At 42.8% G+C, this 22,320-nt stretch overlaps 1 protein-coding gene across 1 annotated transcript in view; it reads right to left on the reverse strand.

Moving 5' to 3' along the window:
* hwt (SH2 domain-containing adapter heavyweight) overlaps positions 1-22,320 on the reverse strand; it is a 165,779-nt gene that overhangs the window by 33,770 nt on the left and 109,689 nt on the right. The window contains exons 4-5 of the mRNA XM_076371176.1: positions 3,785-4,755; positions 1,890-3,510 (exon numbers count right to left, since the gene is read on the reverse strand). Of these exons, the coding sequence (XP_076227291.1) occupies positions 1,890-3,510; positions 3,785-4,153 (1,990 nt within the window). The 5' untranslated portion in view covers positions 4,154-4,755. The remainder of the gene's footprint in view (positions 1-1,889; positions 3,511-3,784; positions 4,756-22,320) is intronic.

The following is a 22,320-nucleotide window of genomic DNA, read 5'->3' on the forward strand; positions in this document are numbered from 1 at the left end:
TCTACGAAATTAAATCGGAAGGCAAGGGGTTAAAGTATACAGAATCTGCATATGTTGTCAAGTTACATATCGAATACGTAAATAATAGAGAATAGGGGAACTATATACTGGTTTCTTGCTGTTTCAGTAGTTAGATCATTTGTTTGCGGCCTAGTATTCCAATTACGAATGTTTGATCTCGGCAAAGTATCGACATTCGTTCGTAAAGGGTTAATTCTTCCAAGTCCGAATTGAAGATTATTCTTCTATTATCGGTTGTAATGCCTCTGAGTAAAAATAGATAGAATAAGTGTAGAGTTTTGCTCTTTTTCTAACGGATTATGAACAATTAAATATCTCTGTTGAGCGCAATTGGGAAAGAAATCATAGGGTAAGAGGTTAATATGTTTTGGTTCCGCTGATTAATGATGTTTACGAATGTCTTCGTAATTTAAGTATGAGATGGTAGGATTGAAATTGAATGTAACTTTAGTTGTAATACTATTGTAATAGGAATTAGTTGGGGAAAATGAGAAGTTGGTTACACGTTGTTAAGCTTCTATACACGGTTCTAATGTAATCGGATACACTGATTTTGTACTGATGAGGGTTGCGAATGGACGAGCGTAAGAGTTGGTACTTGCGAAATTTACAGAGATCAAGCTAGTTAGCAATCAGACTTAACAGGCAAGTGAACCACGATAATAGATCCCGATTCGTCGTGTTATGCATGCATCGCGGCGTTGCGAAACTTGCCGCGGTAATCTCTGTTTACACAGCAGTGGTGGCTGAATAGTTCGTTACGTCATGTGGGTAGAGGCAATCCTAGCTGTGTTTACTTCTCGACTTAACAAGCAGTCGGTAGTACGTAACAGTCTCACGGTTTTAATAATTTATTCGAAAGTTGCTTGAAACATACGAAACTAAATCGATTAAAGAATAAATAACGAATGAATCCTTTCCTTGGATATCGAACGGATTCAGATTCTTTACAGAAATTTGTTGAAATCTAAATTTTTATACACGACGGAAAACTTGTCAAGAATGACGTGATTACAAGTGTTAAGATTTTTTAATTTTATTTAAGAATAATTTCTCTTGTCGAAAAGCGATGCACTGTTTCGCGAAACGATGGAAGTACACGAAAATCTGGAAAAACGACAATTTACCAACGCTTTCACTTCGAAGTGATGAACTCTTATAGGATTCCGGAGGGAAATATAAAAGGCACCGGTCTACAACTACGGAGACAGAAACATGTGTTGGTGACATTAAATATTTAGCCGTCGAGAGGGATGCAGGCGCTAAGTGAAGCTTAACGATATTAGCCGCTGTCTGGAAGGTTCATAACGATCAGCATCAAATTACGGTGTCCCCTAGCCTTGATAAGTACTTAGTTTACCTCGAGATGTTGAAAGTGTGCTTTTTAACGTTTAATGGGTAGACGGTCGATCAACGTGGGGGCGATTTCAGGCATACATTGATCAATAAAGTGTTCCCAGTTTTTCAACCATTCGTCTTTCACATTGTATGTCTAGATTCTTCACGAGAGACTCTAATATAACTACTAGTTTTTATACGAAATCTGATCAAAATCAAAAAGCGAAAGCTAAAGCTTTTCAACAAATAAATAGTGTAGAAACTAAACCAAGACATTATCCTCGAAAAATTGTATAATTTATTTAATGAAATCAAAGTTGATAGGTCAATTTTCTACAGCAATTGCTCTCTTAACTGTCTTGCGTCTCACAACTCTAACAAAATTCGATTTGTTCGATGTATTTTGAAAAAATTAGTTTATAAATCTGTACCAGCAATACGAACGATGGTGTCAAAGTATTAACTAAACTATCAACTATCGACACGTTAAACTATTCCACTATTAAACAAGAAACAGCAAAACGACTCACCAAAAAGCGGAGGCGGCTCGACGTCTCTCACGGACAAGCTCGACGAAGCTTGCGACCCGCTGGATTCCGTGCTCTGCATGCACCTCAGCCTCCTTCTCAGCTTCGGCATATCAAACGGCAGGTCCCTCAGATCCACACTGGTCGCGCTGCCGGAAGTAGTTGCGTCTTGTTGCATGAGCAACCGTCGTCTCCGCAGCTTGGGCATGTCGAACGGCAGATCGGAGAGTTCTGGCTCATTATCAACAATATTGATATTATCCAGCTGTGGCTTCAGCAAGTGAAACCCGAAAGGTTTGCACTTGATCCCGGCCCGCGATTCGATCGAGATTCCGCTATCCGAACCTTGGATCTCCGCGTCGCCGGACGACGAAGACTGCAGAGCCAAATTAATCAGATTCTTATTCTGCGGTGCCCGCCTCTTCTTGAACGAAGTGTCCATTGGCGAGCTCACGGAGTTCGTGTTCGTGTTAGTGTTCGCTGAGTTGGTATTCGTGTTATTGGTCGCAGTCACGTTGTTCTCAGTGGTGACGTTCTCCTCGGGCGAGGCTTTCTGTGAGTTATTATTCCGATTGTTGTCGGAGGTCTCGGAAGCTGGCTCCTGGGACGACTTGTCCGAGATCGGCGACAGTATGTGCAACTTATTCGCGTGGTTAGTTAGAAACCCAGTCATCGAGGGTTGAGGATGATGATGGTGGCAATAGTTGGTGCTACCGCTGTCGGAACTATGGGAGCTCAAGCTAGTGCTATGACGGCTCTCCGAGCTGCTGGTAGACCTGTTGCCTTCGCTGGTGCTGCTCCGTAGGGATTCCATGCTGCCACCGCTGCTGCTAGTCGCCATGCTCTCGGTGCTAGAGTACCCAGGTCTACGTCTGCTGGTTCGCAGTTTGAACTCCAAGAGACCCACCTCCCGACGGGGTCTCAGTAAATCACTTTCGGCTTCGTGGGGCCTGCCTTTGAACTCCATGATAGGCTTGGACTCGCGTATCAGGCTGCGCGGCCGCTGCCGCTCCTCTCTCGGCCTGCCCTTGAACTCCAGGATCAATTCTTTGTCGAAGCGTCGCCCCTGGGAGGACTCGACGGTATCTTGAGCAAAATTCTTTGGTCTGCTTTTGATCTCCAGTATGCTGCCCTCGCTGCTCTGCGGGGACTCCTTGGCCCGCAGCGAAGATTTCACAGGTAGCCGCAAGTCTTTCAGGCGCGGGTGGTCCGGCTGGGAGGGTAGATTCGGCGTGCTGCGTATGTTTAGCAGCAAGTGGTCACGGTTCCCGTGGAACTTGGCCGGCAACGGGGCCGTGGATGGAGGCGACGGCGTGTAGCCTCTGGCTGGTAGCCTGGGCGACCCGGTCTTCTCGTCGCTCGAGTTGATCTGGAGGGATTCGATATCTTGGGACAGAGTAGAAATATTGTCTGATTGCTGCTGCTGCTGCTGAGGCTGCTGCTGCTGCTGTTGCTGCTGCTGGAGACGGCTCGGAATCGGTTTTGGGCGGAGAAGTACGACCTTGCGTCGATCTTTGCTGCTGTGGGACTGTCCTGTGTACGGGACCTGTTGCGGCTGCTGCTGCTTAGACGTGTCCGTCGACGAGCTCGTTCTGCTTACTGGTATCGCGCTGGTGCTACGCAACTGTATCAGAGAAGATATCAGTGTTAGATGAAATGTCTTCTTGCCTTTGCTATGCTTTCCTTCATAGATTCGTAAAATGGCAAGGGTTGAGGGGTGAAAAGTAAACTTAAAAGTAAGAAAATTGTCAATAAAGTATTCGTTTATCAAGAAACATTTCGCGTGCAGCGTCAATCTTAACAAGTAGCTAAGTATCTGGAACAGCGCGTCGAATAGACGTACCCTAAAACGGAACCTAACTGTCGCACCGAGAGGCGGCATTCACGCGAACGTTTACCTGTGAGTGCAGCACCGGATGATTCGTAACCCGGTCGAGGTCATCGAGGTCATCGTCGGAACGATTGACCTTGCAGTCGAAGGCCGTCTCGTAGAGGTGACGTTGCCTGGCCATCTCTTCCTCGTCTTCCTCCAGCTCCGCGTCCTCCTCCTCCTCTTCCTCCCCCTCGTCCTCTCCCTCCACGTCGTCCTCGTCCTCGACGAGTATCGGCTGCGGATCTATCCTCCTTGTACGTCGTAGCTTGCGCACTTGGTGCCGCGTTAACTGCGGCTGGCGCTGATCTAGCTCATCCTCCTCCTCTTCTGGCGATGCGAAGCAAATGCAAACCTCGGTCGGCAGGTCATGGCTCAACAGTCTATGCGGAGGCATGAAGGTGTGATCCCACTCGGTGATGATGCACGACGAGAGGATCTCGTTCCTGGCTTGGACAGCATGCTCGCTCCCCGACGTGGGGCTCACTAGATCCTGGCTCTGATGCTGTTGCTGCTGCGATGTTTGTTGTTGTTGTTGCTGCTGCTGCTGCTGCTGCTGTTGCTGCTGCTGCTGCTGCTGCTGCTGTTGCGGAGGGTGCAGTTGCTGAGACGAATATGAACCACCATCACCCGCCACCGAATTCCTCTTCGGTATACCGGGTGTTCTGGACCGCTCACCGGGAACGTCGAGACTGACGCTCTTCCGGTATTTATTCGGCTGCGATTTGTACGTCTGCTCCGGTACTTTGAACAGGTCACCGTAGTAATAGGGCGAAGGATGGCGAGCCGGCTGATTCAACTCGGTCGGCGATTGATCTGTCAGGTGTACCACTGCCACGCAGTCCACTACCACGCTGTCCGCGGAGGCTACGTCTCTCTCTCTGTCTACCGACACAGCTCGAATCGAGGAAGACGCGTACAGGCTGTTCTTTCGCTGTCTGATGCTACGTTGACGACCCTCTTCGTCATCCTCGCAGGAGGATCCTGAAGCTGACGGATCTGTAACAAATGTATGAATATTGTAGGAAATAATCTTGGCACGTATAGGATGGGTCAAAATGACCCGATTTCATTTCTTCCAGATCTTCAGCAGATAACATGCTTATCTGAAAAAGTACTAGAGAACACTGATTTAGCAATACATAAACTGAATTGCAAATCAATTGAAATCTCAATAATTGCACTGTTGAGGTTTCTACAGAACAATTTCAAGAAGACAATGTGACTGCTCGGTAGTTCTAGTGTTAAGTGCTCGTTATCAAGCAATAATATTTTCGTGGCGAATGTTTGAGGAGGCTTTAATTGTTGTTCAAGTCTTCGAGACTCGAGATTACCTTCACAATGAGTAACGACGGGGACCAACCCCCAAATGACCGTGTAACAGGCGTCATCCATTTTCCCTCTGCTACAGATCAACTACCCGAGCTTGTGACAAGAATACTCCCCAAAAAATAACGGTGTTTCCCCCCGGTTAGGTCTCAGTTACCGAGGAAAATGAAAACTGCGCGAAATTTTCATAATCGTCCCGTTATAACAGCGTCGGAGGTATCGGCTACTCGTCGAAGGAAGAGAGCAAAAATGCTTATAGGGAGAGCGAAATTGCCATGAAATGGCAGCCGCCTCTCCTTAAAAATCACTTCCTCGGTCTGCGAGATATTACCGTAATGGTTTCTGGCTTGCCTCGCTCGGCTGATACGTCTTCCACCCCCGCAACCCTTAACTGTCCTTCTTTATTCGTTTCTCTTGCGGATTTCGACCCGTTTCGACGTTGCTCGTCGTCAACCCCTGAGTTTACGATCCTGTCACGATGGACCAAAGCGTAAACGCGATTCGCTCGGACAACCATACGATTTATTTCTCAACTGTGACCTGTACAACTATTTTATCGTTAATAATTTATTGAAAAAAGAGAAGAACCTTAGGCATATTGTATGTCCACGCTTGCTTCATCACTAAAATTACCAGACTGGTCAAAATGGCCCATTCCTAATTTCTTTGTTTCGCAATTATTAAAAAGATAACAGACGTTTCTGTGACATATTATCGAAGAAATTGGTTTAGCAATATTCAAACTGAATTGTAAATCAATTAAAGCTTCAATACACTCTTGGAGTTTGTATAGAGGATTTTCAAAAAGTCAATTTCACTGCTTAGTAGTTCTAAGGTTGTGGTATAATAATTGACAACAGACGAATAATATTTCATTTGAATTCGGGAGGATTCAGTAATATTTATGCTTGTTAAATCCTGCTTAGAATCTTCATTGCGAGTGTGACCCATTGCTATATGGGAAGGGGTTAATTTACAGTCTCCCTATATGGTGGCGATGACTGTACACGGACACCCGGTACATTAGCGTGGCAACGGTACGCACGCGGCACAGGCGAAAGGACTGGAGATAATGGGGGCATTATGCTCAGCCGGAGGGCTTCACCGAAATCCTTCCTCGCCTCCCCCGCGCCGGGGTGGTAAGTGCAAGAGGCGCACCATAAACCACGCCAGAAGCTGCTCCTGACAGGGACCGCCTTCGCCGGTCTACCGAAAAACTCCTTCGAACGCCGGCAAAAAATTATTATCCGCGTCCTGTCTGATCTCTCCTTCCGACCGGGACCAGCTCTGCTGCGGCTGGACAGGTTGAATTAGATGGGAATTGGAAAACAAGGTGGAAAAGAGCTGTTTCTTGATTAAGGTGTTGTTCTTTTTATGGCTATATAAGATTACTGAATTAACGGTTTCGAAATCTTAACATTTAATCAGTTGGTTCTTTCTGAGCAAGTTTTAATGTGTAGGAATTGGACTTTTTCGTAGGAAGATTGGAAAATTCGATTTTAAACTGGGAATGAGGCAGATGCTAATGTTGATAATTAAGACAAAATATATTAATGCGTTGTTGGTAGATTACGTGTTGATAGGGTTGAACAGATATTCAATCCTTCGTGTTGAACTTTTGTGACATTAACGTTAGGTTATTGGGTGGTTACATTAAAGGAGCTGTAACACTGGAAGGAATAATATACAATCTGTTGTGTGAATTCTTAATTATGTACACGTGTAAGTGTTATGAATTGGATTCGGAATAGTAAATTGTATGGAACTTAACACATGGCGAACCGGCTAATTTTCAGAAAACTGAATTGTGCGGATGGCAATCTTCAGTGAGGTCAACTTATATCACTATACATAGAAAAACTCAGATATCATATTGTTGTGTAATATATTTTAAATAGATAATCAATTCGAATAAAATTTTAAGTTGCATAGCTAAGTGTCTTTATATAAAAACGAGATTTCTCGTTGCCAGTACGCAATGTGTTAATGTGATTCAAATTCCAGAAATGTAAACTTGTAATGAAGAACGATTGAACATGTCTGTGTTTAATATAATTCAATTGCATGTTTATGAAATTATGATTAATACCAAATGAAACAGTGTCGTCGGAATTGTATTTTACAGTTGGTACTAACGTACGGTTCCAAGAAATAAATTTAATATTCGTTTCCAAGCAGTTTTACAGGTTCGTTGGAAGTTTCAAATGACTGCCAGGCCACCCAAAGTTTGAATATAAAAGGCCTTTCCCGCGTACCGTGAATCGCGAAATGAGAAATTAATTCCTGAACAATGAATCCTGGAAATTATAACGCGTGCCGCCCTTTTCACGGAATTGCGAACTCGTGCCCACGCAATTTCTTCTCATCTTTCCCGTTGGATGAATTCCGTCTCGATGGCCGGCGTACAACACACAATGAAAATATAATTTATGATGAAATGTGAAATGAATTACACATCTTCCTAAGTATGCAAATAAATCATTGTTTCAAGCGAGTATATTTTAAACTGACTTAAATTTCAAGCACCGTTCGACTCTTTCCTTTTCAGAGGATAACAAGAAGTATTTTCAAATAAAACAGGATAACATTTTTAGTTTGGGGAAGTGTAAGTACCATATTCGATAACATGTATTAGATTACTATTTATTATAGATATCTAATAATACTTTTTAAAAATATTAATAACACTAACACTACCGGACGGGTCAAACAGACCCATTTTAGAGTTTTTACTTTGTAAATATTCAAATTATGGAAGCACGTTTACGAAAGATTTTTATTTAAATTTGCGTATTTGCACGGATACGAGTTTAGGCGACCCTTCGAATTTCAAGAAACGTATCAATAACTTTTAGAGAAAATTAGAAATTTGTCACTGTAACTGCTCGGTAGCTTTAGTGTTAAATAACAACAGTACTAATAATAATAGAAAATAATATTTTTTTATGATTGTTTGTTGGTAGACGAAATATATCCAGTGATTCACTTAAAGTTCGGTACATTGATTACAAGAATGTTCTTTTCGGGAATGTTGGAACATCGTTGAACTTTGATTCCTCGTTTCGTTTGGCGGGTTCGACCGTTCGATACATATATGCACACATGGCGAATTGATGCATTGTTGAAATGGCGCACGCCCAAAACATCCATCATGTTTCCGTGTCAACGACGTTAACGGTCGTCTCGCATGCAGCGCGCACAAAAAGGGCGATACCGCTCTGGCGATTTTTCGTCGGGTCACTGGAAGCGCGTAGGCCGTCAGACGTACATGAAAAAGAGCAACGATAAAATTCTGATTACCGTCCTGCTCCTTTTGTGTTTGCAAACTCTTTCCGGCGAACGTTGTTGTTTTCACAATAACACGGCGAACTGACTCGCCTTAACCCCTTGCCCTATGATTTATTTCTCCATTGTGATCGATACAACAACTTCGTTATTAATAATTTATTGGAAAAAATGTTCGATGCATATCCTATGTCCACCTTTGCTCTAAAATATAATAATTGATAGCGGAAAAATAATATCTCATTTGAATTCATAAGAATTGAGTGATATTTATGTTTATTAGATTCTGTTTAAAATCTTCACCACGAATCTCATAGGTTATTGTAAGCCAAGGGGTTAAGAACTACAATACTAAGGGAGGAAGCGTAATTTAGAAAATTCCAACGAAGAAAAATGAAAAAAATGAAGGGAACATTTGCAGCTCAAAGTATATTCGAGGGAAGTTTCAATTAATCGCAATTAATATTTATACAACGGATATTTATAATATGTAATATTGCGAATTGTTTATGTGCAAACTAATGACAAATATTTCTGTGGAGCGAAATCTTCAAGAAACAAAGAAAAAAGATATTTGTTTAATAGCGATAATTCAGATTGATTAGATATCGTTGAAGAAATTTATTAATGAAAAATTGAATCGGTGTTGCAACATTTCAGTTCAAACTATTCTGCGTACGGAGAAGCGCGCTGTTTATATCGACAGTGAGCTGTTCCACGAGACGTAACCCTTGATTTCGTGGGAATATTAATAAAAATCGCAATATCAGGCGGCAGATTGCAGTTAGCGAGGTACGCCTGAAAAATTACATTCAAGCAATATGAGAGGTCGTGGCGAAGGGGTTAGACGATAGCGAACGAGCCCAGAACAAAAATGAAAGCCGGCTAAATGTACGCCGTAGCCGGCATGAATATGCATTCCCACCTGCTCCGTTCAGCCGTTTTACAAAAGATACCGGCTGAAATTTGGAGGAGAGCAAATACATTAAGGAAGCCATCCCCTTGAGAAACGACTGCGCTTCGAACGAGAAACGGACAGTCGACTGCATACAAAAGGGCATCCATTTCTTGGAAAATATTTAGGAACATGAGTTTTAATAAAATAATATCTTCCCCATATCAACAAAATCGAGTGTCGAATATTAGGAATAATCGTAAGACACACTTAAAATTATAATTCACTTCTCATCCCTTGTGAACAAAGATAATTTAAAGTATCCAAAGCCTTCACCAAAGGAAGCTAACTTCTGTACTTAAATTTTGAATACTAAAAACCACGCAAATTACACAATGATCCAGTGTTGAAGTTAAATAATTTTCTTATAACCTTGTATTTCAAATATAAAAGTTTCACGTCGCAATTAAAATCACAATTTTCTCATTAGATTCCTATACAAGTAACAATCTTTCGACTCGCCAAATGTGAATAAGGAAAATAACAATTCGCAAAAATATCGATGGATTACACAAGGAATCCAACAATGCTTCATCGCTGGAATGACATAAACTGGAACAATATGCATAATGTATCTTCTCACCGCCTAATTGTAATCCCATTCCCGTCGTAGACGTGTAAAACATGTACATTCGGAGTGAGCCGGTGTCCCGCGGGCAAATTGTACAAAGAAAGGAAATTAAATTCCGCAAATATTTATCGGAAAGCCACGAGCGGCAGGCAGTGGTTCGTTTGAAGTCGCTCAGCGCCCGATTAGCAGCGTCGCACGTGCACCGTTTCCAATCATCCCTCGCAGAACCCGTTCGATCGGGTCCAGCGAAGGACGTGGACACGGGGATGATCACACGTACACACACGCCGTCACGCACACAACCTTCTGGCGTAATGCCAAATTGCACCGATATTGATTACCGATCGATAATCAGATTTCCAGCGTACCCAACGGATGTCGCACAATGCTGGCCGTTTGACGAAAAGCTGGCCAAAATTCAATTTTCCAAGTATACAGCAGCTTTTAGGTAATGGAAGATTTATCGTGTACGTATCGATGCGTGCATAGCCGCTGGACATTTTTAAATATGTCGACTGTTTACCGAGATACAAGCCAAACTTGACGACACTTCGTGTCTCCTGAGTTAAAAATTGTAACTTATTAATCGCAAAAATTGGAGCACCCTAAAATTAATTTTAATCGCGTCTTCATTTTATATTGTAATTAAATATTTACATTAGAATTAAATATATTAAGAAATAATTATAAAACAGTATATATTATAATAGAATGTTATAAAAACCTCGTTACTAGTCTAAGTGTTTCTATTTTTGTAAATAGTATTTTAAATGTATATATAAATTGTAGTACACAACAATCTCGAACTATGTGCATCAGAAACGCGATTTACACTAATTAACATCCGAGATCCCCATGTAACAATTTAAAACAGTTGTTCTCGTAACGGTTTCAATATCCGTGAAGAAGCAACGAGATCGATGACGTCGGATGATCGAATGAGTTATGAAGTAAACGAACAGCTGGTCGCAAAAGGGGGGTGGCTCAGAGGTATCCGAGCGGCTGATATATCGCGTGAAAAACTGTGCACGGTCGAGCGGGCGAGACGCGCTCGGCGAAAACCTGTGGATAAAGCTCGATTCACACTAGCGGTCAACGATACAGACAGATCACAAGCAATCACGATCGAAGATTTTACAGAGGCATTCATGTTTAACACGTTGACTGCCACGGTGGTCACCGGAGCTTCCAAATTGCTGAAGAACAATTACAATAAAGAACATGATTCTAAATAAAAATATTTAGTAACATAAGCATCTAGATCATAGCGTAACACTGTAATAATAAGTCCTTAATAATTATTTTCAATATCATTTGCCTTCGTTATTATGGAATACGTATTATTATTCAAAACCCTGGAAATTCTCGTGGCAGTCAACGTGTTAACCATCGAAAACAAATATTTTCATTTTACGCGACGAGTAATATTGTCTAAACTAAGATCATACAATTCGCCGTTTTCTCGAATAAATTTTATTAAGTCCAATAAATGTTATTCGTCAAATCTCGATCGACTATTCAATCGAATGTTATTCAGTTGTTTATATCCGTACGTTCATACGATGAATCCTTGCTCGATCTTTGCTCGATCCCGTTCTATTTTCGTTCAACGAAAACAACAAACAATGAAGACATATTGAGCAGATCCATCATGTGGACAGACCTTTACAGTGAGCGAGTCGGTAAACGGTCGCGTGAGTGCTTAGCGGGTGACATATTGCGGCCGCGAGGCCGCTCCGCGTGTAAACACGTGGCGAAGGTGTACGCGGAACTCGGACCGGCTTATTGAGTCCAGACAGGAGTGTCGGCGGATCCGTGTAACAATATTGTACTCGTGGAGGATCGGCAGGAACAGAGGAATCGGGGAATCTTTGTTTTCGCATGGTTCGAGGGGCATACTTTCCTTGAATTTACCCGTTGCATTCCTGTTCGTCGGTAGTGTACGCTATTGGCTACGTTTTGGATTTTCGGAACGGAATTGGGAGAGATTCTTACGTTTTGAGAAATAAATATTTATTACGGGTGAGGATAAAATTCATTTCCGGCACTCTTTGCTTTACGAGTTCCAACCTGGGCATAACGCCACGGAGGCTCATAAAGATACGCTCCGTTTCTGAACCATCTAAAGTGTGCACGGTTCGAAGATGGTTTTCATATTTTCATTTGCATAACTTTATTATTTTCTTTTATAGCCAAAAGACAGGGTTTTCTTTAGAGCCACCTTGAAAGAGTTAATAGATGAAGGAAGATTACGGAGAATAACCAATGTATCATTAAGATTAAAACTATCGCGCGATTGGATTAACTTATTTATAAGTTCTTATAAAAATTGCAAATACACAAATTTGTTTCACAATTTTCCGCGAAAGTCACAATTCAAGCAAACTAAACGTTCTAAAATGGGTCAATCTAACCCGTCTGGTAGTTTCAGTGTTAACGCTGGAACTACCGAGCACTTAATAAGGTCGACATGTAATCCCTATGAAAATTGTGATAATAGATTATTCTTAGTTTCTTCAGATATTCATTATAGTATTCAAGTGAAGATATTTACTTTCAAAATCATTTTGAACATTCAATGCTTCAAGAAACAAGAAAACCGAAACCAATCATTTTCACTGGTACGGTAGCTCTAACAATTAATCTTCCTCCTAACCTTAAACGCATAAGTTAAACTTTCCCTGAAAAGTCGACGAAACTTTCAACCCTAACGCAACTGTCAATTCGCGACTCTCCGGTGACCCAAATCGGCATGAACGCGTCAATCAAAGAGCCTCCCACGTTCTAAACCAACGTAAAAGCGAAGATCCGGGTAACAATGATTATCGGTACATCCGCGTAATTCACGGGCGCCAGCGAAGCTGAACGCCGTGCGAGCGTCGAGCTGCTGATAACGGTCCGTATCCCATGAACGATTCGGCGAACAGGAGGCATCCGCCGCTATGAGCCGAATATGAATACGCGAGGCGGCTGATTGAAGGGACATGCACCGTAGAAATAGAGTGCGGACGCGCAGGGGCGCACGGATGGGGTCCGGGGCGCTGGAAGGGTGTACTGTCTACCCCTAATGAATCTATTAGGGTCGTCGTTCCCCCCTCGGCTGGCAATCACTACCGACAACGCGGCCGCGCGTGCACACTGCTACCCGCTCGCACGGACGCGGACCAAATATCCAGAGAGTTATTTATGAAAGTCGATGTTTGAACGGATAGTATCGCTAAGCACCCCGCAGCCAGCATGCAGAAGCGACCAATCGATTAAACTCCGGAGGGATAATGACGTTAGAGATTGCAATTTCTGACGAGTGCCTGGCCGGCGGGCGGGCGAGAGTCAAGGTCGGCGGTGATTAATACTTAGCGCTCTCGTGACGGGTTATTGGAATTCGTTTAGCCGGCCTGGGAAACCGATCATCCCTGTTTACAGTTGTACAATAGCCCACTCGACCAATCGAGGAACGATTGTTTCGCGCCAAGTAAATCATCGCGAGGTCCCGTTGTTGCTGTGATTGGGAAAGAGGCTGGGATATCTGGCCTTCGAGCTTGAACGAGTTGGATTCAACAGTTTGCGTTCGGAAGGTTTCTTTTTTATTGGAAATTGCTATGTTTTCTGGCGAGATAGGGATGTTTTTGGAGACTTGAAGAGGGAGCGTGGGTAAATCGAGGAAGAGAGTTTATTGCGATGTTTCGTGTATTGATGCGTTTTAGATAGTTTAATGGTAAATATTGAACTATGTAGTTTGTCTGTATCGAGGTTGTGGCTGAGAGCCTCTACGCAAAGGGTTAATTAAACGTAGCTACTCGGAAATTGTGAGAAACTAATTTTCGTTTGTATGTTTTGCTAGATTGATGCTTCGAAGATTTCACAATGTAAATTTAATATTGAAACTTGAAGGATCGTCGTGGTAATACAGTTTTAAGCAGAGATCGCTTGAAAATTTTATGAAATCAATTTCCTTTTACAAGCTTCCACAAGTTGCGTTCGAAAGGTTCCGCAAAAGAAATTTCGCAAACCCATTAGATTCGCGTTACAACGTACCCGGGATATCAATCCAACGGAAACGCGTGAAAGGAAATTGAATTTTCGCGATATCCAAGCAGTCGCGATCCACTAATGCCGACTTCTTCTGGCTCAAAACTCGGAATGCAGCCGAGAAGTCGCAGAGGCGGGGGGGAATCAGCGCGGTGTCGCTCGATACGACGCGATAATCCGAGAATAAAACGTCCGGGATTTCATCAGACCCGTAAAAACCCCCGAACTGTCACTTATACAATTCGCCTCCGTTCCCCAGTTATTCGGGGGATGAACGCAATGACAAGAAAAATTCCCGACCGAAAGCTTTATAAAAGAGCGAGAGACCCCGGCGTCCTCGGAGCCACTTCACTCTGCTTTTTATTAGATATTGTCCTCGTAACATAACCTCGTGGTGGGCTTGGTTTCTATGGAATATGTGGGTCGTGGGATTGTATCGTCTGCGAAAGAAAAGGGCGCGGCGGGGACGCCAGAGGAGAGGACGACAGGAAAAAAGGTACTATAAGGAGGAACCTTAAACGAAATCACCCGACCACCTTCGAAGCTCGCTTGGGGATCGTTGGGCCCTCTTAGGCGGTAGCTAAAGATTACACGGGTCGCGCGGCGATGAAACGAAAGCCAATCTCGGTTATTGGTTCCGGTGTACCAGGATTCATGGCTGCCGTCCGCAGAATTGGACGAATCTCGCGGCTGAAATGTGTCAGCCGTGTTAAGGGTCGTCGAACGATCGGGTTAACTTATCCGCGCTGCTGTAATAGGTCTGGCATGTAAGGTTTCCCCGATACTGCTCGTTCTTCTAATTATTTGCTTCGAGTTTCGCGTCGAATGACGAGGGATGCTCGTCTGTAATCGGCGTCCGCAGTTGTAAGGAGAAGGTAAACAGGAAAGTTTTACGATTTGAGTAAATAGTTCGTAGAAGAGTGAGGATAAGTTTATAAGAGAGGCTTTTTGTTTGTTGTGTCACGAGCTGTTGAGATTAAGGATTCATTTGACATTGATATTGAGATTCGAAATGTGGAAGTTGTTTATTGTTGATTGACTAGGTGGATAATGTGTCTTTGGTACATTGATAAATTGTCGAATGAATTTGTTGCTGGTAAAATTTCAAAAATTGAATGGTAAGACAGAACGAAACAGGTAACGAAGAGGATGCTTTAAGGTAAACATAATAAGCGAAGCACCTTTTAAATGAAAGCTTGTCAACCACGAAATATAGAGTGCCGGGAGTTACAGAAGTCCTATTGAAGCCTACTTCGCCTAATATCAGGGGCATCGATCCCATCAAAGCTTCTTTGAAGATTCCCGGTCTGTTTCAAAGCACGTTCCACTCGAGCAAAAAGTAACTCCTAACGAGTCAAGGTTACGATGAGGAATACGAGGTCGGCGCAAAAGGGGAGCGAATTTAGAAAGGGGGTAAGAGGTTTACATTGAAAGCAAGTCATCTTTCAATAATATTTACTAATATCAGACGACTGGCGCGCCCTCTGATTGAAGAGATAAATGAATCTTCGAATACAATACACTTGGTTCATTGATACAAACAAAAGGGGATGACTTACACAAAGCAAACTTTGCCTGTCGACAGATCTTAACATAATATTAACACAATATTCCTTTCCACTTCAAATTTACCTTGACCAATACAATTCCTCGAAACTGTACCATTTGTACCATTCACTTACAACAAAGGTTACACAAACAAAACACAACAGAAAACTACCCCTGACTACTTGCACTGCATCATGCCATCGTTTCGTGTACATCGTCTAAGAATTTCCTACCAAGAAGATATAATATTACAGAGAGACTTCCTTTCACTGAAGTTTCCCTCAGACCCCGTCTCCGGTTCCCGTCTCGCAGTGTTCGCCGAGCCAGGAGGAAATATGTGCGCGAGAAAACCAGACGGACGATAAATTGAAGAGGCGCGAAAAAAAGGAAGCGTCGCCTTTGAGCGTTTTGAGTGGCAATTATTCGCTCGGTCCTCAAATTACTTACTCTAGTAATTTTATTCTGTCGCCAGCCTTTTCTTCCAGTTTCGCCTCGCCCCCTTACAGCCTCCCGCCCCCTCCTCTGCCGCCGCCGTCAGCCGTGTCCCCTTCGCGGGCTTATCCTTCAGAGAGCCACGCCGCCGGAAATTATCTTAAAACGCCAGCCCCGTCTCAAAAGAGGAACATCTTACGCAGTTTTCAGTCGAGGACACATCAATACGCGGAGAAATGTATCGCGGCCGAAAGTTCGCGGGGAAGAAAGGACCTGGCGAGAGCAGACAAGCAACTTTTGCTCTTTGCGCTGCTCGGCTGCCGCTCCTTGGTTGGCTGTCCTGGGAAAAAGACGGACAAACGTCGCGTGACGCGTTTGAAGGAAACGTCTCTTGTCCCCGGCGTGGAAAGCGCATCTATGTAAGCGGTTAAGTGAAGACGAAGCGGAGGGCGATTCGTAATGGGGGCGAAGTTTCCTGGGGCTATGCACGTGTTTCAACGAATTCAATTTCCCGGAATTTTGGTGAACAGTAGTTCTTAAGAAGTAGTAGGAAAGGAAATCAATCCAGAAATTTTGGTTTGGAATTGTCGGCGTTGAAGAAGAAACGAATATTTGCATAGTTTTGATTGGAATAAACAGGAAATAGAGAGGCTAGTAGAATTTCTGTTATTTCCATTGCTCGTACTGGAAAAAACTTGGAATTGAAGGTATGGGCAACATTGAAAAATACGAAGAAATACGGTAGGATGAGAATGAAAAATTGATACATACAGTTCTGTTTTGCTGAAAGTTAAGTTTAATTATTCGTAGATCTATCGTTACTCATTTTCTTGATTTAACACTAGAACTACCGAGCAGTTAAACTAACTTTTGAAAATTCCTGTATGGAAACTCCAAGACTATTTATTGAGACCTTAATTGATTTACAATTCAATCTTCGTATTGCCAAATCGGTTTCTTTAGTAATTTCTCAGAGACACATCTGTTATCTTTTTAATAATCGCAAAATGGAGACATCAAGAATGCGTCTGATAGTTTTAGTGTTAAATTTGGGATCCATGCCTTGAGAGAGTTTTAACATGTTCCCGGAAGGCAGAAAAGGGACCAGGTTGTAATCAAAAGACCCGCTTCCATGTGCTCTAATTTCATCAAGCGAGGTATCGAATCGAACTCGATCGACAAACGCTTCGTTACTCACCGCTGGGGTGTACCATAACACCTAAATTTCTATTTCACAGACCGTCTCTCTTTACGGGAAGTTCGGCGTGCCGAGAGCCCGAAAAACTTTTCGGGAACGTTCCCGAATGTCCAAATCCAATACTGCAACTGTGCTCGACGACTAAATTGAACGCTTGATCTAATTTAAGTCAGCCGAAACGGGCTTCTACTCGCGTCTCCGTGCGTCGACACCTGAGGATTCTCAACGGGGAAAAATAAAAGGCACGGCACCGGTAAACTCGATCACGGCTCGTTCTGAAAATGATTTCGCAACGGGTTAACTAGCGGACACTATAATCAAATTATACAACAGGAAACTCGATACGCAAGTTAAATATTTCTAAAGTAAAGAATTACTGACTCTATTGCAGTTAAAATCCACTTATACGGAAAGTATAACAACGTTTCTCTATATATTCATCAACTTTACAAAAACATAACAGTTGAAACCTAATTCTCATTTAATTCAATTAAGAACGTATGAATCTTTCATAACTTCGTCACTCCACTAACAAACTAACTACTAAACACATTAATCGAAATAAGTAAACCCACCTTCTAGACGCCATCTTATTTCAACAATATTATCCTCTACCATTTCCACGCAATTGCCAAAACACGAAACATTAATATTCACAGTGGAATAATATTATTTCAATCAGACTGTTACTTCTAACACCGTGCGAAGCCGGAGTCACAATCGCATCGAAAATCGAAACAACCGATATGTTCCTCCGCAGCGGCGGAAATGTCAACTATATTACCATCGCTGTGCGCGTCACGCGAGTTACATGCCGCCGCTCGATTTCATCGCGTATACCTTCGGCCCGACCGATCCTACCGGGAATAAAATCAATGTTTGGCCCGTTGCGAAAGGGTTTCCGCGGCAGACGCGAGGGAGGTGTCCGAGAAGGGTGTCGGAGCTGTCGCCCGCAGTGATACCGGCGCGCAACGCGGATTATCCGGTTTCCCTGCCGGTAGACATTGCTCAATTGAAATCTACATCGGTGGTCACACGTGAGCACGATCGTTTGCGGCCGTGGGGCTGGCCTCACCAAGGGCGCTGGACCTGATCAATCCCGTTCGGAGGCTCGCGGGCAATCCCAAGCAACTTCTCCTGTCCGTCGCCTCTGACACCCCCCACTCCCCTTCGCAGTCCCGATTAATCAATCGTACGGTTTACTTTCGTTTTGAAATTTAATCTTACACACGGGCCCGTGTGTATTCAACCGATCGCCGGCCTCGGTCTATAGATTTTACGGTTCTTTTTTCTTGTTGCGCAGGTACGACTTCGTCGGCGTTCACTGAACCGACTGCGAACGGTTTGAGGACGCAGTGCTCACAAGGGAACCTTTCCAACCGGCACCGATTCCGATGAAACTTATGTGAGACATAGTTGTTAAGAAAATATTTCATACGTATTTTTTCTTATTCGACATGCACTTCGAAGGGGACGTTAACTGGACGTTACAGGCTTGGTACAGCGAATTCAACCCTCTCTGATATGAATTTATTTTTGTGACTATAATAAAATTGATGCAGTATGAAATGAATAAATATCAACTTATAAATATAAATTGACAGTGTATTCGATACTGTTAACACGTTGACCGCCACGGGAATTTTTTGCGTTTTGTATATTGCTCGATCTTTCGTAACGAAGGCAAATGGCATTGGAATCAGTTATTAATGGTGTGATATCATAGTTCTTGAGTTACACGATTATTCAGTTACTTGTGTTATTGAATATTTCGATTCGACATCAGTTTCCTTTGTGTGATTGTCTTCAAGTAGTTCGTAAGCTCCGGTCGTCAGTAACCACTGTGGCGGTCAACGTGTTAATAATCTTATTCAAACGAATATATTCTGTAACTCCGAAGTTACAACGACATTTAACAATGTCTCTATGCATAAAAGTTTGATTAACTATGCAATGTCGTTCGGAATTTTCCGGTAAAAAATTATATAAATCAATGTAATCTAGTACACTGACGTATAACTTCAAAGTCACACGAGTCTATAGAGGGTTAATTACGTTACACCCACGTTATGCCTCGTCAGCGCATTTTGTCCTGTAACGGACCAGACAATGACCCTTTGATAGCCGCGATAATGAATTTTTTCTTGTCGCCTTTCTCCCGCGTGAATTTTTAGTCTAGCCGGTTGGGACGCGCCGACGCGGATTCTTCGTTCGTGCGATACTTCCGTTAATCGTAGGCAAAGTCCTGTCCCCGTTTTATCGCGGCGTCATAACGACGTTTCCCTTTCGCGGAACGAGGTGGAAAGAAAATTTTCAAACGGATCGCCGCGCCGTTTCCGCCCCGCTAAACGAGGCGTCGTCGGGCCAAAACGCTCGCAGCACCGCGCGACTGCCGAGAGGGTCCCCCGGAATTCATTTCATGGCCAATTACAATTAGCATTTATGCCGAGATTTGCATATCGTCGCGAGATAATTTCACGAACGCTTAAGCCTAATCTCTGTGTCAGATGTTCCTCCACGGCCGCGGCAAGGAATTGCACGGCCCCTCCCGGCGATCGCCTATCTCGCGCAAACTTTCCCGTGACTAGAGTGAAAGTCGGGATCAGCGTCTGGACGAGACTTTATATTGTGTACCCTATAGAAATTGTCTCCGTAAGTTCTCCTTTTAGTGGCGTCGTTCCGGGGGTAATAGTACTTCGTGTTTCGCGTTGCCCGCGTACTTCGTGGAAATGTGGACAGTGTAACGATTGTGATTTTTGTTAATTTTTTTTTGGTTTGAACAGGATGTCGGTGGTTTTGTTGGGTATCTGAATGTGAAGCACCGAATGCTAAAGAAGTGGTTTGAGTGAATCGAATTCTTGTTTGATTCGGTGAATAGTGAAGAAATATGTTTAGTAAATAAATATACACGATTTATGCGTTACGTATAATAATATTTAGAATTCCTGTGTATTGCAGTTGTTTCATTGTTTGTAATTGTTCTCGTTAGCTTTTTCAACTTTTCATGAATGGGGGACGCAAAAGGGAAAAAAGCCGTGTTCAAAGTCTCGTTTGATAATCGAATATCTGCATTATGTCGATGAATATGAATAGGACACCAATGAAATTACGAACAAGGAAATTTCAAAGTAAAATCGGGTAAAGCACGAGTACAGGAGATTTCATGGTACGCGAGACGAAATGATGGGGTTACAACAGTGATTCGTTTGACAGTGGTCAGCCTGATTGCCAGTGGTAACTACAGTGTGACGGCCCGGTAATATATTAGAATGGGGATTCGATAATGGAATTGCTTTCACGCTAAATTGCAATCTTTTATTTTATTGCAGGTGCGCAGCCTGGAATTAATCGAGGGGTGAAACTTCAAGGGAAATCCAGAGTAGCGAGCATTAAAATAGGTAGCACGTTTCTCGTGAGTTTCAACTGTTCCATTTTAATATTTTTGTTCCTTTCATTTCAGAATGACTCGAGTAAACTAAATAAAATAATAAAACGTACCGTAAATAGACGATTATAATTTATAAAACATTACTATTAGTGCACTCGATCTGCAATTTAACAGTAATCCATAAGATGATAAAACATACTAACTTCTATAGCTTCTTCTCTACACTTATATCTTAATTAATATCTTCTATATACCAATAACAATTTCTTCTTCACATTAAAACTTCACTACTGCCAGCTGAGAAGATCAGCTTAACCATATCACAAACTATACCCAAACTTTGAATTAAAAATCCCTAAATATTAGCTCATTAACAACTCACATTATCAAAATACTCAAGCATTAACTAATCAAAAATTTATCTAAGTACCAACTATCACTAACAAATATCCAAACAATCCCCAAACAAAAGCACAGTCGCGAACCATGATGCACAATCACCTTGATTCATCACCGACGTCTTATCTGAGCCAACCAAATTCCACTTTGAAACGTGACTACGCACAGTTCTCCCACCAATTCGTCAGTCTTCCCACCATGAAATCGACGACGAAAGTGCCACTGGGACATCGAATTCACACGGTCGGTCGCAGGAAAACACTCGTCGGCCGCGAGTTTCACCGAAATAAGCTCGGCGGATTAAGACCTACCCGCAAGAGACTCGACGCGCCGACGAACGGAGTCGGAATCATGCCGTTGACAGTTTGTAAATGATCTAGTTTGCCGCGCGGGAAAGTGAGAAACGGCCGGCGCGGCGCGGCGGGGTGGTTCTCGGATGTGGAACAGAAAGGGAAATGACGTGGAGGGTGGCCGGGAGCGTTAAGAAAGACGGAAATTCGGGATACCGTGTCGAGATGGGGTTCGGGAAGCTTAACTATTCATCTTCGCGGCAATCCAACAAACTTTCGGCCCGCCTTTGATGCCGGAATACTAAAACTGTCGCGCGGCGGATCGCGACGTCGTGAACACAACTCGCGGACGAGCCCTTAACGTCTTCCGAAGAGGGCGGCAGCCTGGGATGCAAAGGTTCATTCTATCGAGCTGAACGTTTGGATGAAATATAACCATCTTAGGAATCGTCGGCAGTAACGGGGAAGATGAGACGCGCGAGATTCGCGACGGTGGAATTGCTTCGGCGTTTGAATCTCGGTTCCTGGACAGGGAACATGGTTGAACTGATTTGTTCTATATGTACGGTTTTTGATTGTTCATAACGTATTAGAGATATCGTTTGTGATTATCTTTAGTGTTTTAATAAGCGACATGAAAATGATTTCGCTGGTGTATAGAAATAGGAGGAGATAATTTTATTGTTTGATTAGTCGAATGAAGAAGGATGGAAATTATTATATATTAACACCAACTGCACTCATCAAAACGGGTTCCAGTCTTCTTATTTCAGAATTATTCGTATCTTAAAAACGTGAAATATCCGGAACGGTTTAAAAAATAGTCTCCCTTCAATACTATATTTATGTACTATACGAAGAGACCGAAAAAAATCTATTGTTATAATTTTTACAAGGATTACGATCGTATTCAATGTTCAGTTGTTCTAGGATTGACACGTTGAATGAACAAAATACACAAAATGGAAAAAATATGATATTAAATCATTTGACTGAATCGCATTATTATTATTGCACGTTCTTTTAGCCGAATGTCACGAAATTAGATAACATTATTTACAATATCGAAATGTTTCCAAATAATAGTCGTTTCATTCAGTGAACTATAGTAATTCGATTTGATTAGGGGTCGCCAATTAC

This window comes from Nomia melanderi, chromosome 10 (genome assembly GCF_051020985.1).
Source record: "Nomia melanderi isolate GNS246 chromosome 10, iyNomMela1, whole genome shotgun sequence".
NCBI lineage: Eukaryota > Metazoa > Arthropoda > Insecta > Hymenoptera > Halictidae > Nomia > Nomia melanderi.